We start from the raw sequence: 18,596 nt of genomic DNA on the forward strand, positions 1-18,596 counted from the left end.
GTAATACCACTGTTATCTGTTAATATGTTTTAGAATAGACTAAAATAGATAATTATTTGAAGATGTATAATTTATATGATGAATACACATTCTCCTTCTGTAATTGTGAATTATACAATGCCTGGATTTAAATCTGGTGAATAAGGCATTATACTTCCTTAACAAAACTGTGTACAGTAAATAAGAAATGTGCCTTTATGGTATTACATTTTAAAACATTTATTGTGATTTGTCGTGCCACACTGTGTAATGTTTTTAAAATAAATATTTAATAGGTGTGCTTATGGAAGCACATGAACAGTAATAACTTGTTCATTGGGTCGATTGTGTGATTTTTAAATAATTAATTAGCATTTTATTGCATGACATGAGTATTTCATACATCAGAAAAGCAGAACTTAATATTTGGTACAGAAACTTTTGTTTGCAATTACAGAGACCATCCGTTTCCTGTAGTTCTTGACCAGGTGTGCACCCACTGCAGCAGGGATTTTGGCCCACTCCTCCATACAGACTTTCTCCAGATCCTTCAGGTTTCGGGGCTGTCACTGGGCAATACGGACTTTCAGCTCCCTCCAAAGATTTTCTATTGGGTTCAGGTCTGGAGACTGGCTAGGCCACTGCAGGACCTTGAGATGTTTCTTACGGAGCCACTTCTTAGTTTCCCTGGCTGTATGTTTCGGGTCGTTGTCTTGCTGGAAGACCCATCCACGACCCATCTTCAATGCTCTTACTGTGGGAAGGAGTTTGTTGACCAAGATCTTGCGATACATGGCCCCATCCATCCTCCCCTCAATACGGTGCAGTCATCCTGTCCCCTTTGCAGAAAAGCCTCCCCAAAGAATGATGTTTCCACGTCCATGCTTCACAGTTGGGATGGTGTTCTTGGGGCTGTACTCATCCTTCTTCTTCCTCCAAACACGGCGACTGGAGTTTAGACCAAAAAGCTCTATTTTTGTCTCATCAGACCACTTGACCTCCCATTCCTCCTCTGGATCAACCAGATGGTCATTGGCAGGGCAGGGGTCATTGGCAAGGGGACCTTGCGTGCGCTGCAGGATTTTAATCCATGACCGCGTAGTGTGTTACTAATGGTTTTCTTTGAGACTGTGGTCCCAGCTCTCTTCAGGTCATTGACCAGGTCCTGGCGTGTAGGTCTGACCTTCCTCATGATCATTGATACCCCACGAGGTGAGATCTTGCATGGAGCCCCAGACCGAGGGAGATTGACTGTCATCTTAAATTTCTTCCATTTTCTAATAATTGCGCCAACAGTTGTTGCCTTCTCACCAAGCTGCTTGCCTATTGTCCTGTAGCCCATCCCAGCCTTGTGCAGGTCTACAATGTAATCTCTGCTCTCTGGTCTTGGCCATTGTGGAGAAGTTGGAGTCTGTTTGATTGAGTGTGTGGACAGGTGTCTTTTATACAGATAACAAGTTCAAACAGGTGCAGTTAATACAGGTAATGAGTGGAGAACATATATATATATATATATATATATATATATATATATATATTATATATCAATTAAGGCATTTAAGTGCTTTACCTATTTCTCTCTAAATTAATCAGATTTTCTGAGTGTTGAAATAGAATGAAAACTATAATAATGTGAATATATGTAGACATTGATTTTAATTATTATGTTCTCTCAATGTACACAATTTGATTATCAATTAGTTTGAACCAAATTCATATGTCAATATCAATTAAATTCAAAGGAAGCTTGTGACAACACAAACGCACTCACTCCTTGAATTAAAGGCCCCTTGGTATTCATATTGGCAATCATATAGTCATTAGTCCCTGTTGACTAATAGTAATACCCAATTGGGTCAATGGATTTATGAAACACTAGCTGCGTTGCTAAAGGTATAGTTCACCCAAAGTAGATATAATTTTATTTGGTTTCAAAGCTATCTATGCACTGGTTTAGTTTCCCTGACTTTATCAAAAACAGATTTTTTACCATTTGTGACACAAATCACATCCAAGTACCTATATAAACCATTTTCAAAAGTAATGTCTGAAACAAATTGCGAAGCTCAAAAAAAAGTTACCTAATGGTGATTTAAACATGATGTGAAAATGCTCATATTGATTGTTACTCAAATCCCACAAGCTATGATCCAAATATTATGTCTTTCCTGCATTATTGTTCACTAGATGTTTCTGAGACTCCTTCCATTAAAGTAATTCAAAACCTCAATCTGTGATTCGACCATTAAAAATGAATCACAGCATCAAAACCTAATAAAATGTGTTCTGGTTTTGGGAACAATCAGATGGAACCCATTTGTTCTTGGACCAATCAGATAGTTTGGTTGTTTTTGCAACCAGACAGTATTCAGGGAGGTGTTCAGAAAAGACACAATGGCCCTCATTTATCATTCTTGCGTAGAAACGGGCGTATATGTTGGCGTAAGATTTTGCTTACACTCCTCTCATCGCCTGATTTATGAAACTGTGCGTACCTTTAAAATCCAGGTGTACGCAATACCTTCCCCTTGATAAATGCCGCGGATGAAAACGATCGTCATTAGAATAACACGCCCCTATATATTCAAGTCTCCGCTTCCCCCACGCCCTCATTTTACGCCATGGACACACGGAAGACGGCAAAAAGAGAAACTTCTCTGACGTGGAGATTGAGACGATCACCAGGGAGGTAGAAGAAATAAAATTGTTTCATTTGGCAGTTTAAAAGCGGAATAAAAGATGATGATGTGATGTGGCAGTACCATTCATTCACATTAATAACTGCATGACAATTTGTAATATTCGTCTTATTATCTTCATGATATTTATCAATGGACGTTTATTGTTATTTAGAAGAAGAATGTCGTTATTATTATTATTTCTATTATTGTCTAAAAGAAGAAGAATGTCATTTTTATTATTTTGTCAGTCTGAATTATATTTTGGTAATTCAAAGCCTTTTATTACTGAACCCAGTCCATGCGCAACTGCCGGGCCTAACCCTGAAACGTCATGTAAAGCGCACAGACTCGCATCTGAAGGAATACATATAAGTCAAATGCTTTAGTAAAGTCACACAAATGAAACCTTGAAGTCCATGTTGCACAAAAATAAACACTGAAGTTTGTAATTATGTTTTTTTTTTTTTTACAGTAGGTCATAACATATCACATCTTTTAGATTGTCAGTGCGTTAGGATTTTCTTTTCTGCGCTGTTAAGGTTTCATTTCTCTCCGCCATGTCCATGTGCAATATTTTGTTGTCATCCATCCACCAAAGATCACTCCAAATATAACTATTAATACTGTTTTATTTTCAGTTTACATCTCTGCACTGGCATAACATCAGTGCACGAGGGAACTGCAGCAGGGGCTGAGTATACGGCTACACATTTTTTACTTGAGACAGGTCAAAATAAAAGTCCCGTCTCTTCACACATGCGCACAATTAACTCTTGCACAATTTTGGGTATACAACAGTCAGTATCATAATTAAACAACATAATATAACATAAATGATGAGAACATATAACTCAACATGCGCATTTCCGCACTAACTCAAAACGTGCGTACACCACCTCCTGAGCTGGCGTAGGATTTGAGAGTGCCGTACGCCAACGTCCATATTGATAAATCTCAAAGTCACCATGGTTTTGGGTGTACGCCAGGTGTACGCTGGAAATTTGGTGTACGCACTTTTGATAAATGAGGGCCAATGTCAAGAACAAAGTAATTTCAGCTTTTTGGCCCAAATAAAAAAGTTTGGATAGCTAGGCAAAACAATTTGTGCATCATGTTCTAAAACTCTAAACGTGTCTTTGTTTAACTTCCCTATCAACTTGAGAAACTAAACAAAAAATCTAAAATATGGAAAAAGTCAGATTTAATTTTAATAATAATTAGGGTTAGGGTTGAACATTTTATGTTGAACTCAGGCTAAAACATTCAGGGAGCAGTTTGAATATTCACATTGACTTGTTTACATTATTTAATAATAATCACTTTGTGGAAAATGTGGTTAAAGGCATAAAATCTGAAAAACAATAATTGTATCTTTATATACAGTATATAGTGTGTGTATGTATATACAGTATCTCACAAGTGAGTACACCCCTCACATTTCTGTAAATATTTGATTATATCTTTTCATGTGACAGCACTGAAGAAATGACACTTTGCTACAATGTAAAGTAGTGAGTGTACAGCTTTTGTGAGATACTGTATATATACACACATAAATAGATACATACATGTATATACACATACAGTATATGCCGATCAGCCATAACATTATGACCACCTGCCTAATATTGTGTACTGTAGGTTCCCCTTTTGCCGCCAAAACAGCCCTGACCCGTTGAGGCATGGACTCCACTAGATCTCAAAGGTGTGCTGTGGTATCTGGCACCAAGACGTTAGCAGCAGATAATTTAAGTCCTGTAAGTTGTGAGGTGGGGCATCCAAGGATCAGACCTGTCCAGTACATCCCACAGACGCTCGATTGGATTGAGATCCTGGGAATTTGGAGGTCAGGTAAATGTTTTTGCTTTGTGGCAGGGCGTATTATCCTGCTGAAAGAGGCCAATGCCATCAGGGAATACCATTGCCATGAAAGGGTGAACATGGTCTGCAATAATGCTTAGGTAGATGTCAGAGTTACATCCACATGAATGGCATGACCCAAGGTTTCTCAGCAGAACATTGCCCAAAGCATCACACTGCCTCTGCCAGCTTACCTTCTTTCCATTGTGCATCCTGGTGCCATGTGTTCTCCAGGTAAGCGATGCACTCAGCCATCCACGTGATGTAAAAAGAAAAGTAATTAATCAGACCCAGGCCACCTTCTTCCATTGCTCCGTGGTCCAGTTCTGATGCTCACATGCCCATTGTAGGCGCTTTCGGCAGTGTACAGGGGTCAGCATGGGCACCCTGACTGGTCTGCGGCTACGCAGCCCCATACGCAACAAACTAAGATGCACTGTGTTCTGACACCTTTCTATTAGCAATTTGAGCTACAGTAGTTCGTCTGTTGAATCAGACCACATGGGTCAGCCTTCGCTCCCCACGTGCATCAATGAGCCTTGGCCGCCCATGGCCCTGTCGCCGGTTCACCTCTTTTCCTTCCTTGGACCACTTTCGATAGGTACTGACCACTGCAGACGGGGAACACCACACAAGGGCTGCAGCTTTGGAGATGCTCTGACTCAGTCGTGTAGCCATCCCAATTTGTCCCTTGTCAAAGTCACTCAGATCCTTATGCTTATATACCACCCACTGACAGGTGCCATGATAACGTGATTATGACTTGTCAGTGGTCAATGTTATTTCTGATCTGTGTATATATACACTGAACAGGATCACTTAGACTTTTTTTTTGTCCATTAAAATAATATCAGATTGATCAGAATGACTGTGTTGACATTGTTAATGTTGTAAACAACTATTGTAGCTGGAAACAGCTGGTTTTTAATGGAATATCTACACAGATATTCCATTAAAAAAATCCAGTTTCCAGCTACAATAGTCATTTACAACATTAACATTGTCAACACTGCATTTCAAAAACAAGGACATTTCTAAGTGACCCCAAACTATTGAATGGTAGTGTGTGTGTGTATATATATATATATATATATATATATATATATATATATATATATATATATATATATATATATATATATATATATATATATATATATATATATATATATATATATATACACACACACACGCACACACTCAGCAATTAGATAAGTACAGTTCATGATCTCAGTGATCCAGGAGGAATTTTTTTGGACAAATGACACCTCTGAATGTTTTAGTGAAATGTGAATTTTATGAGAATGAACAACATATTATCAAGGAAACAGGATAACACTACAGGAGAATTTTCCACCATCTGCAAAATCCTTAGCATGGGAGCATTTCCAATTTTTACACAAAAAAAACAATATAAGACTGTGACGCTCCAAGATTGTGATGCTGTCAGATTCTGTTATGGTTCCTCAGTACACGGAGTACTGGTTCTCCACGGCCCGTGTTCTTTGTGTACCCTCGCTTTCCTGCTGCTCCTCAGCAGAGCCACCAGAGGGCGGCAGTAGGTGCTCTGTGCTGCCACTGCGACTCGGTAAGCCACCATCATCACGGCCATCCAGTCTGGGGAAGGGAGGGGGGACACGGCCCAGAGCGGGGGAGCTTGGGGGTGGGGTTGAGTCCGCAGATGTGCCAATTGACTGTAAAAGTCCAGGAAAGAAGTGTGTCGGTTGGTGAAGGCCGTTCCGACAGCCAGGCTCTCTGGTAGGGGTGGACATCCGAGGCACTCGGAGCTCTGCAAACAGAAACCCAAGAGATACAAGAGAGACATTTAGCTTGGAACCAAGTGAGTAAAACTTGCAACACCAGGGTTGTGGGTTCAATTCTTACACGGAACCTGTACAAAAAAGTATAGACCGCTCAATCTGCTAAATGACTCAATGTATAGATTCAATCAATCTATTGACTTTGCTAATAGTTACTTAACTGAGTAAAGTCTACTTATTATTAATGGGTTTTGTGATGCAATAACTTTAAATGAAGTCTGGATAACAGTGTCTGCTACATTATTTAAATGTAAATGTAATAGGCCCAGAAGCTAAAATTCAGAGTAAGAATCATTGGAATTGTGGTTACAGTCTAAGATATGATTCTATATTAAATTCTTAAGAATGTAATGGTACAAAAGTACATTTAAAAAGAGGACTGGTTTCACGAATCAGTAGGGAGGGTTTTCTGAGGGGATTTAAGTTGAAATCCAAACAGGAGAGATTAAATGATTCAGCATGAGAAAAGCTGGCAATACGAGTCATTACACACAGTGCAGTGAGACGAGTAGACACAATTGGAGCAGTAGAGAGAGAAGAGAGAACAGTGTATAAGAAATCCCACAGAGGACAGACCAGAGAAAAAAGGATTAGGACAACATAAAGCCCCTATGTCACTGTCTACTCTCCCTTATGTTACAAAACCCCTGCCCCCAAAGACAGCCTGAGTGATCCTCAAATCCTCATGCTTCCCTAGTCCAGTGGGTCTAGTGTTTTAAAAACCAATGGGTAACACTCTTTCATCCTCAGTGATGTTAAAGCTTGAGTGAATAATCAGACCCAGTTGAAGGAGCGGTTAGATATGGGTAGGCAATTCAGGAACCCATAATCTAACCCAGGATTATATTTAAGTAACCAAAACAATCATAATGATATTAGATTTACATTAAAACAGTAGTTACCCATGTGTGTATGAGACTGCACATTTCACAGAGACTTAATATTTTGTCACTGAATGGGTGGCTCCTTGTATAGTGTTGCAGGATGCAGAACAGATGTGTGCTACAATCTGATCTGCCTTCATATGTTACATACAGTGGATATAAAAAGTATACACACCCCTGTGAAAATGCCAGTTTTTTTTTATGTAAAAGAATGAGACAAAGATAAATAATGTCAGAACTTTTTCCACCTTTAATGTGACCTACAATGTGAACAATTCAATTGAAAAACAAACTGCAATCTTTGAGGGGGGAAAATAAAAAAATAAAGCCCCAAAACATGATGCGGCCACCACCTTGCTTCACTGTGGGTATGGTGTTCTTTGGGTGATATGCAGTGTGGTTTTTGCGCCAAACATACCTTTTGGGATTATGGCCAAAATGTTCAACATTGGTTTCATCAGACCATAACACATTTTCCCACATGCTTTTGGGAGACATTATGTTTTTTCAAACTTTAGCCGGGCTTGGATGTTTTTCATTGTAAGAAAAGGCTTCAGTCTTGCCACCCTATCCCATAACCCATTCGTATGAAGAATACGGGAGATTGTTGTCACATGTACGGGAGATTGTTGTCACAGCCAGTACTTGCCAGAAATTCCTGCAGTTCCTTTAATGTTGCTTTAGGCCTCTTGGAAGCCTCCCTAACCAGTTTTTTATTTCTTGTCTTTTCATCAATTTTGAAGGGACATCCAGTTCTTGGTAATGTCTCTTGTGCCATATTTTCTCCACTTGATGATGACTGTCTTCACTGTGTTTCATGGTATATCTAATGCTTTGGAAATTCTTTTGTACCCTTCTCCTGACTGATATCTTTCAACAATGAGATCCTTCTGATGCTTTGGAAGCTCTCTGCAGACGAAGGCTTTGCTCTGAGATGCAACTAAGAAAATGTCAGGAAAATACTTTGTCTCATTCTTTTACATAACAAGAACCTGGCATTCCAACAGAGGTGTATATACTTTTTATATCCACTGTACATCAAAATAGCCTATTTTGCATTGATGACTTCATATAATTACAATGTTCATTCAAACAGTAAACAAAGCCAGCAGCAAGAATCCACATAAGGGTACACAGAAAGAGATGGGAAGAACCAAGCACCAGCTAGTGAGATCGTTTACAGCAATATCAGCGTTTACAGCAATATCAGCGCATTCAAGCATTTTGTTTCTTTGTACTGCTGTAACAAAATTGGTTTGATGAAACTGACAGTGGGTACAAACCTAAATCAGTCATGATCTCAACTTTTCTTTTTACAAGGCTTGAATTGACAGGGAAACACATAGCTAAAGAGTAGAAACAGGTATTGAACCCTGGTCTTCAGCATGGAGCTGCATTTGTGCATGGAGGCAGGAGTGTTAACACTGGACCATGGTTCCACAATCAATCTGCTGTATTTAAGAAATAAAATATAACAGGCAAAATTTAAAATGCCTCAGGCATTAGCGTTTTTTAGACACTGAGTATCACTCAATTCCTTATCAGCTAACAATGTTTAGATTGCTTTCCAGCAATCCAACATAATTTGACAAAACAGGACAAAAAAAATTATACACCTCACGCCAATGTGTAAAGTTGAAGGACACTGACCAATTAATTCTTAATTAGGGTTGATGTCAATATTTAAGTATCCTGATAAAAACCCAAACTGAATGAATCTAACACTGATCAAAAGGTATCACCTGCTCCTAATAGACTCCAACCATATGCATGCACAAGCGTGTTTTCATTAAGCAAAGTCTGAACCGTCACCTTGGCGGCTGTGCTGCGTCTGAACGTAGCAGCGCAGAGTGACGTCTGCGGCCCCACGGGACTCCAGGGGAATGGGGTGGCTGTGGAAGTGCTGCAGCATGTCCCCCACGCTCTGGAACCAAAGGTGCTGTACGTGGCACTGGCCCATTGAGTCCACAGACAGACGCAGATGCTGTTCACATGAAGATATAAGTATCACATGCTGTCAGGTCTTCCTACCACACCATCTCCATTGAATAATGCTACGCTGGTTAGTGGGCAAACAGCAATCTTGGGTTGCCTCTTGGGCTACTAGAATTTTCTTTGAAATTAAGTATGTATTTTTTACAAATAGATCGTGGCATCAATAAACCTAGAATTCTGCCCATGTGTCCACTGATGAACTAGCTAGATAAGAGATTCAACAAGGGGCTTCTTTTCTCAGCAGCGGAAGCATATGGTTGACACGTGTTGGGCTATAACAAACTCACATAAAGCTAAGCTTGCTAGCACATATCTTGAGGACGGGCAGATTTTTCCCTGCTGACACAAAGGGAGATCCAGATTGAACGGACAGCTGCCCAGATAAAGAGCCTCGTTTCAGATGTTGAAGGCTTAGCATCGGACAGAACATACCTTGGCTTTGCCCTGGAAGTTGAAGGTGAGCACGTATTCTCCCGGCCGAGTCTCACTCTGGCGAACCACGAAGAGCCCGTGGCTCTGAGCTCCGCCCACCAACACCAGCTTAGCAGCACGTACTCGCGACAGTGTGCTGTGGAACCATGGATAGCATATCAGGGACGTGTCCGTCTCAGGGTGGGGCATTCTTTCACCTACAGACAAGAAGCAGAAAATAACAGGATTGGGGTGAATTCTTCCGGTAACTTCAGAACAGAGTTGTTGCTGAAAGATGTGTGGGCGGGATTTGAACACGCTGAAGCGGTACATCTGAACTGGACGCAGTGGATTAGACCTTTAGGCCACTGTGGTTGGAGTCTTTTCTGACATAAGTTATGAATTACTCTGAGTGGGGTGTGTAATGGCTTATATTTTGTTCAGAACACCAAAGCAATTTTGACATCATGTCATTTTGACAATCCTAATCTGTGGGAATCAAACCCTCTACCAACAGAGCAGCGTGGGGCAATGTACGGTTACAACAGTATGCATCAGAAGTTTGAAAGATTTTCACTGCATTTTCAATGGTCTGGAAATATTTTAAGATTATGCTGTGGCTTGTCTATTAAAATGATATAAAAATACACTAAATCAAGCACTCCAGTATGCAACTTACATCAATTTACATCTTAGGACAGAGAAAAAATGTGTAACGTATTTGAGGTTTAATTAAACTAGTATTTCAAATTATGTTTAATGTTTTGGATAACAGATTTGTGAAATGAAATGATATATATCATATTTTACATCTCAGTTGAATTTCCTGAATTCGATTTTTTTATAAAATTCTACTACTTTCAATTCATATTTTGCGTCCTACAAATACTAAGGAACTGCTTTTATAGAAATACATTCTGCTTTGACTGCAACCCTGCATCATCCAGCAGGCAACTCTTTGTCCCTGTACGGTCTCAGCAAAAAGGCAAATCGCCACACACAAAGAAAGCTGCTCACTACCTGCTCCAGATCTGTTGTTCTCCAAAGACTGGAGGAAGCGTTCCAGGGGGATGTGGTTGGGGTGCAAAGAGGAGGCCAGCAGAGTCCGACAGGGGGGGGCAGCAGGGTGCCGGGGGCTGCAGTGTACGTCTGTGATAAAGAGAATGTTAGCCCTTAGAGGCTGAGACGGCATTTCTGTACCAAGTGAAGTGGACAAGTACTCACTAGATGAGAGCTCACAGCTACAGGTGGACACGGAGGGAAACTGGCCATGGGGACAAGACACCAACTCAATGTCATCTCCACTGTCCCTGTCACACGGAAAACATAACATTGCTCAATTTCCACCGTAGAAATTGGTTTCTCAGCTGATTTGCAGACTGGGATGTGACTGACACTGGACGGCATTAAATTAAACATACGATGAAAGCAAACTAGTTGAAATACATTCAATGGACTTGCCACAACTCCCTTAGCTTTACTTTCCCACAAAAGTGTTGCCATGGCAACTGCAGTGATCCTGGTGGATTGTGGGTAATTCTAGCTTGACAAGTCTACAGCAATGTACTGTACAGTAGAAGCGAGGGTGTAGGCCATAGCAACATGAACTTCACTTATCATCTGGGAGATTCTAAACAGACTTTGCTTTGCCTCATCCAGGCTTTTTCCCCAAGGGAGTTTTGCGAGTGAAATAACCTTCTTATGTTCATACGGACAATTCAGTCATTAAATCTGAGGACATGGGTCAGGTTTCGGTATTGCCGCTTAAAATCGCCTACAGCAAATAAACCCTCTGAGGTGTATAAATCATCTTCAATATACAACACATCTATGTTGTATAAATAATTTACAGTGCATACCACATGGTGTAAATCATTATACAGTATATAAATAGTCTATGGGGCTCATGTGTACGAACAGAAAGAAGTTAGAGGTTATCTAATTTAACTAAACCAATCTGCATCACTACACTACGGAAGTGATATCTTTCTTTACCCTGGGTTTATGCAACCCTGAATGTCAGCCACCCACGAGTGTTTCTGTAGTGAGTCTAACGTCTCCAGAATGTATTCTCCTCCATTCTCCACCTGCAACACAAGTACTGGGTGAAGAACAATATGTACACATTCCAAATCCACTATTCCAAGTCTGTACACAGTATCAGACATGTATAAAGGTCAACCATTGACAGATGTAGGTGTCAATGTATATATTGCAAGCACATTGTATATAAGTCTATATACAGAATATAAGACTATATACAGAAGATGTAGTGGAACTTATATTGATGTATACCACATTAAAGGACTGCTTGTTGACATAAGCTACATTGACCCAATATGGTCTGTGGTTTACATCATTGGTTCCCAATTGGTGCTGTGACCCAATGTAGCAATTTTATTAGACATTGGGAAAACATTGTCATATTTTTTTCATAGTCAATAGTTCCATACCACTCATAGACATGAAGAAGAATATATGCAAGCGCACTTGTTTAACCAGAATACTAAATAGAACATAGCTCAATATTGAAAATACTGTGACGGAATAATTTATTTTCCAGATTAAAAAATGATCTAATATAGACATCTTATTTTAATGTTTTATTCAGACACCCATTATACATGACTGCAGTCATTAAAAATCTCCATGACCCAAATTAAACCCACCCCCTGAGAATCACTGGCTAACATCACCTGAGCATTTCTGTCTCTGGCAACCAATCAACAGAAATATTACTGATCTAATTAACTACACAGATCTCTGAATATTCACCACTCAATGCACTGACTTTGTCTACAACAAAAGACTTGTTTGACGAGTGCACCCTGAGTAAGGTTTAAATAATAACAGACGCTGCACTCAACCGGTCATTCACCGTTTAGTTCATTATTCAAATCTGCGGCATACACAGCTTTCATCCACCCTTGAATGTTACATCCGCTTCCAATAAGGAAAATCTCCTGATTCTACAAAGTAAAGCTGACCTTGAGGACAAAGGTGTTGTCCTGGTCTGGCATCTCCAGGGGCATGGTCGTCCGCACCTCCACGATGGCCGTCAGAGGAACACTCACTTTGGGCTTGGACGACTGGGCCAGGGCGGACAGAGGACATACCAAACAACGTCTCGTTTTCAGTGGCTCTTGTATTGCTGACACCATACAATGTAATCCTATATTGCATTGACATCCTTATCAGAAAACAAACCAACCGGGTCCGTATAAACCACATTAAGGTACCAGGAGACCCACCTTGGGAGGTACATAGAACTCCAGCAGGAAGCCCCCCTCCCCCTCGGGGGTGAACCCTCCTCCTCCTCCTCCTCCTCCTGTCCTCTTGAGCAGCAGACGACACTTCTGCCACTGAGGGCTGCTGCCAATACTGTGGGAGTCGTCTGCCACCATGTAGCGCAGGGCCCCCTCCCTCTGCACCTCAGCTGGAGGGGCCTTGACACTGGCAGAACGGGACCCCCGGGGCAGGTGCAGCAGACGGGGGCTCCAACGCCCCCCTGCCTCTTTGTTAAGTCTGCAGCAGGGTTCTGGGGAGGCCCCTCGGCTCCTCTGGAGCATGTCCCGAACCCCGTCCACCATACACAGGCTGACGCTGCGCAGAGAGAAGCCCTTGCGGAAGGTGTTCCTGGGGGGGCTCTCTGACAATTCTTCCGTGCTACGGGACTGGCCCAGAGTCAGAGCGGGTTTGTGTTGGCGTCGTGGGCTGGGCTTCTGCTTCTCTGGACTGCCCTCCATCAGAGACCTGGAAAAGGCTGGAGGATCCAGTAGATCAGAGGATAATGTAGGTAGCAGGGAGGTGAAACAGCCCCCCCCCCTCACTCCGGAGAGATATAACAGCCCCCCCTCACTCACACAGAGGCAGCACAATGACAGGGGGATTTGGGGTTTATTTCTGCAGGGTGGATAGATCTGTAGATAGAGCCGTCAGAAGAGATGAGGGACTGAACTGTCCTGTATGAGGGTACCCTCATTATTTCATAGAAGATAGTCTGGTGTGCTATTAGTTAGAGAGACCTCCATTTTACATCACCTCCTACTTGATAGGACAGCATCTTCTAAAATCCCGGTTTTAAATGAAAACATGAACTCCATGACTCATCTCATTTTGGAGATCATACCACGACACTCATTAATATACTTCATACAGGGTTTCACTCTCAAAGCATAGGCTTTTGTTAAATAAAACACATTTTGGAAGAAACAGATTGCAAATACACTTTATCTGGTTCCTGCATTGAATAGTAAGACCCACACATCACTGCCCTAACCAATGGGGGCCAGGGAGGGAAATAGGCAGCTTCAAAGTTGAATGAAGCTTTGAACAAAACAAAAAAAATACATGCAAGAGGATAGAGGGCCCAAGGAGGGAGGCAAGAACCAGACTCCTCCTTAACCCTGACCTTATACCAACATTTGCTAACAGCCTTTCTCCAGGAAGAGAATTACCCCTTTGCCATTTTGCGTCACCATCGACTAAATGTCAGGGTTCCCAAACATTCTTGGCCTGTGACCCAATTTTAGATTAAAAAAAATATATATATATAGGGACCCAACCAAACAATTATTGCATATTAAGTTGTCTAGATTACTATATGTTGTTTTTTCCCCCAGGGAAATGTATTGCCTACTCCTGTCCACTTGTTTTAAGGGGTTCTGAAGGAAACCCAGATTTGTTCTTGATAGTTATATCCATCAGTAATGGTGTCATAACATTATGTAGCTCACATCCTTAAACAGGCAGAATAGATTTTTTTTAGCAACAAAACAATAAAATGTTCAGTTTAATGCGGCTGCATTTTGCTGCTACAGGAGGTGACTTGCATATCACTTGACAGCTCACAACTCCTCGTTCGAGTCGCAGCCCCTAGTTTTGGAAACACAGCTGTAAACGTAAGCATGCTGTGCTCTCTTGTCTGCAGCTTAGCAGATAAGCTGCCAAAATGTGAATGGGCTCAGAAAATTCTTCCTGAGGTTTCTCCTCGACTGCATAAATGACAGGTGGTTATCACCTGGCAGAGAAAAGCCATCATTTGAAATGAGGGTTCAGCAGGAGGGTTCGACAGATCTCTATGTTAAAGACAATCCATAGATGGGGTCTAATTAATGTTATCAGAGGGGCTAGATAATCAGCCTGGGCAGCTGCCCACCTCACAGTGAATCAACGTCAGTATTGTACTAATGGAACCATGGGAGATTTAAACCTAATTCTCTTCTAATTGTTTCCACCAGTCCTGACGAGATTATAATTTTTTTGGTGACAAATGCTATGGATGGGCGGCATGTCACTGCAGTCCAGAGGAAACTATAGGAAAGTACAACCCCCCACAGTTACTGCCATCCCTGCACAAAATGACAGCCCCCACCGGATTCATTTGTGTATGCAGTTTTATTGTCATCCTTGCAGAAGACACAGTTATTCACTGGGTGTTCGTCGAGGCAAACTCACTCCTTTATGATGAGTCTGGAGATTCTCTTGCTACACAAGGGCAATGGCTGGTGAAATTTGTTGTAATTTAAATTGATGATTTTAAATGTAGGAAATAATGTGCCCCATAATATTCTATTTTTTTTTTCTATTGGGTTCATTCCCTCAACACACAACTCGGCGGGTGAATCTTTTTATGAACTGAAAATTCCTGAAAACAATTGTGTTTGTGTTAGATTGTCACAACAAGCTTCCATCATTATGAGTTGAGTTTGATCTGCATCTATGCTGATTCCTGTTTGAATTACGTATGAATAGTGTACCTTCCAGGAAGTGGAAATGTGTTTGTGTTGTGGATGGGAAGCCACTGGCTGGACCACTACTTCAGTATTTAGTTACCTGATTTACCTGACTTCAATTGTTCAAAGATTAATTATTGGAAGATCACACAGTGAAATGGAATATTCCACAAGAGGCACATGAATTGACACCTCATCAAAGGCCATGTTAAATTGCTAAAGTACTTTATGTGATTAGATAAGTGAAATCCAGGACTCAAAATGCTTTCATACACTATTTTCTTTGATGATCACTTAAAAACATCCCATCTGTTTTTCAACCCAATTCAAGCTTTGCCACATTCCTCAGAATGTTCAAGATTTTCATGTAAGGATTTAGGAGGACTGTATTTTCTATACAGAACAAAGAGGAAGAGAGAGTGACTGACTAGCCAGATACAGTATGAACCGATTAGTATTTACAGTTTATACTATAGAAGGATAGCACTGAGAAGCTTAACATGAGAAGGTCAACTGCCAGGTCCGAACTAAATGAGTGACAATCCTACAATGTTTTGCTGGTTAATTGGAATTGTGACCTAGCAAAGACCTAACACATACAGTGGAACACATAAATTGTGGTTAATTCCAAAAACACAACATGTCACTGTCTCACATCTTTGAGCAACACAGCGGATTATTTTACCAGGTGTTGTTATTCCCGCCCCAAACGACAAAGTTCAAATATCCCAGCAACCATTGGCTGCAATGCCCTGGATACCATGATGAACATACCAGACTCTCTCTTTGACCTGGGTTCAGTGCATGTTACTGGATGGAGAAAATGTATTAATAGGACTTCTGGCCAAAAATAAATGTTTTATTCAAACGAATCAAATTTGCCTTCTCATGCAGAATCAAATCTCAAGGTTATATACTGGGTCTATAATATCCACCCAGATATGAAGTGGTGGCAGGTATCCTAACCGTAACATCATTGTTCAGCCTTTACACAAGGCTATTCCAACTCCCATATGCCCGTAATACACCTTGTGCATGCATGAAATAGGAAAAAACACAGGTTAGCACAGCTCAACTAATACAACATTCCCATTACTCAACATTTAACGGGAGTTGCGGCAACTGAGAGAAAGGATATACTGGTTCTTAATAGAGGCGCTCAGGAACATTCAGCATGTGCCTTTTTAACTTAACTGGTTAGTGTTGAGAAATCCAGAGCGCTCATCAGCATTATGGAGCATGGACAAGCTCTATGGGACAAGGCCACTTCAGCATCATCTGCCCTTGGGTTGCCTGCACATTTCTACCATCATTGTGCCATTTCAGATATATTCTCTGTGACATTAATTAATTCAATGACACCACTGTGAGTCAAATTACATTTTCTAGTTTCTTCAAGGGCAATTCAAATGGCAGTCCATGATTTCTCATGCAGTTCTGGTTGGGGAAAGAGACTAAATTGGATCTCATAGAGCGGATGATTTTCGTTACTACGGCACAGTTTGTATGTGCGTGTTGTGAGGAGAAACATGATCGCTCCTGACTAGAGTCCCCTCTCTTCACAATGTTATGCCGAGACAGGAAGTAAATGAACGTGGCTCAGACCTCTGACACCAGTCCACCCACACACACAGAAAAAGCAGCTGGCCAAACACACGCACGCATGCACACAATGTGGATTCACATTTAAATGAGTGACAATAACCAAACATGCACAAACGCCTAATTCCATTAGGCAAAGTACAAAACATGTTTAGGTACCTGCATCACTAGAACAAACACCAGAACTAGATGACCATATCAGAGGGCAGCCTATGTGGCTTTGAGGCACAACCAAAATAAAAATGATGCTGAATGTGAATACAATTGCAGAATATGATTCAAATCCCAGAACATGAATCCAACTCCCAAAGGTACCATAGGGAAACAAATGACCTGAATGGCAAAAACATTCCACTCAGATCATGATGACATGGCTTTCAACAACACCAATGGCAAAGCATACCAGACATGTATTGACTGGTAGATGAAGTTCTCATGAATAATATAAAAGCAGAGATATGGGATGTGATGGCTTAACTATCCCTCTTATCATTATGACTCAGTTTTTGTCCCAAAGAAAGTACTGGAAGACAAAGGGAAGGTGGGGAATTTAGTTCATTCATAGATTTAATCTAAGACTGCAAAACGAGCAAAGTGAAACCTCTGAAGTGGGTGTGGAACCAGCTATTCTGAACTCAGAACATAACCACACAACATGTACCATAAATGTAGATAGACTATTTAAGAAGCAATAGGTATATGGTTTATAGGCGGTGCTATTTACATACATCATATTCTGCATTAATTACGGTTTAAACTTCAGAGACAACAGTCTAAAAATGAACAACATTTTGAGGTATAATAAAGCCTTCACAAACCCCTAAAGAGCCTATAGACCTTCAATATTCATTCATAAATATGGTTAAGGGGTTATGACAATTTTTTTGTTTAAATAATTTGTGAAGCATTTAGACCATGTATTGATTATGAAGATTTACGCCTAGCTTTAACAAATAATGACAACGAAAGATTTAGGCTATTTGACGCCGTAGATGGATGCACATTTGGGGACTTTCAGATTACTTAGATTTTTCTGTAAAACATTTACCACAATAAACCTGGAGTTATTCGCAATATAATGCCTCAAAAGACGCTTCGAGCGAGTTGTTTTCTGGAAGAAACTAGATCTTCCAAAGTCATTCACACATCGATTGCATTTCAATCGCAATCTTCTGAATAAAACCAACGCATATGAAGTCTAACGAAAAATAACTGTCACATGTTAATCGATTAAGTCAAGCCTATTGTCGACCGAGAAGGTACATTAGAATTAATACGTACTTAATACGAACTCTTACCTGGTAATTGGCAGTATTCTCACAGCATTGTTTGCCTTTCTCCTCTTATTTTCCCATTAAGATATGTTATAAAATTGTTTTTTAGTAGAAAAATATATTCTAATTTCTACAGAAGCCTACTTCGCCGTCGCTCCATCAAAATTGAACAGACAACCCGCACGCAGTACAGCGTGGGTAGTCTGATCTGCCGCCTAATTTAAAGGAGACGCGGTGTCACTGTGGATGCATGCGGGGTAGAGAGAACCATGCAGTTAACTTCGTACATCCATAAAAACCTACACATTATTTCAGAATCCGTAGTATTCGAATTCCCTTATAACCTTGTTAGACT

The 18,596-nt window shown here is 40.7% G+C and overlaps 1 protein-coding gene across 1 annotated transcript; it reads right to left on the reverse strand.

Annotated features, from left to right (window-relative positions):
* Positions 1 to 5,811: 5,811 nt before the first annotated feature.
* On the reverse strand, positions 5,812 to 18,596 carry LOC105011112 (SH2B adapter protein 2). The gene is made up of 9 exons (XM_010870923.5): positions 18,266 to 18,596; positions 12,882 to 13,393; positions 12,618 to 12,719; positions 11,626 to 11,717; positions 10,855 to 10,940; positions 10,651 to 10,779; positions 9,652 to 9,848; positions 9,037 to 9,208; positions 5,812 to 6,309 (listed from the first exon to the last, which is right to left on the reverse strand). Exons 2-9 carry the CDS (start codon positions 13,374 to 13,376, stop codon positions 5,987 to 5,989), a joined length of 1,596 nt encoding a protein of 531 aa, XP_010869225.2. The 5' UTR covers positions 13,377 to 13,393; positions 18,266 to 18,596; the 3' UTR covers positions 5,812 to 5,986.

Source organism: Esox lucius, chromosome 7 (genome assembly GCF_011004845.1).
Source record: "Esox lucius isolate fEsoLuc1 chromosome 7, fEsoLuc1.pri, whole genome shotgun sequence".
Classification (NCBI taxonomy): Eukaryota; Metazoa; Chordata; class Actinopteri; order Esociformes; family Esocidae; genus Esox; species Esox lucius.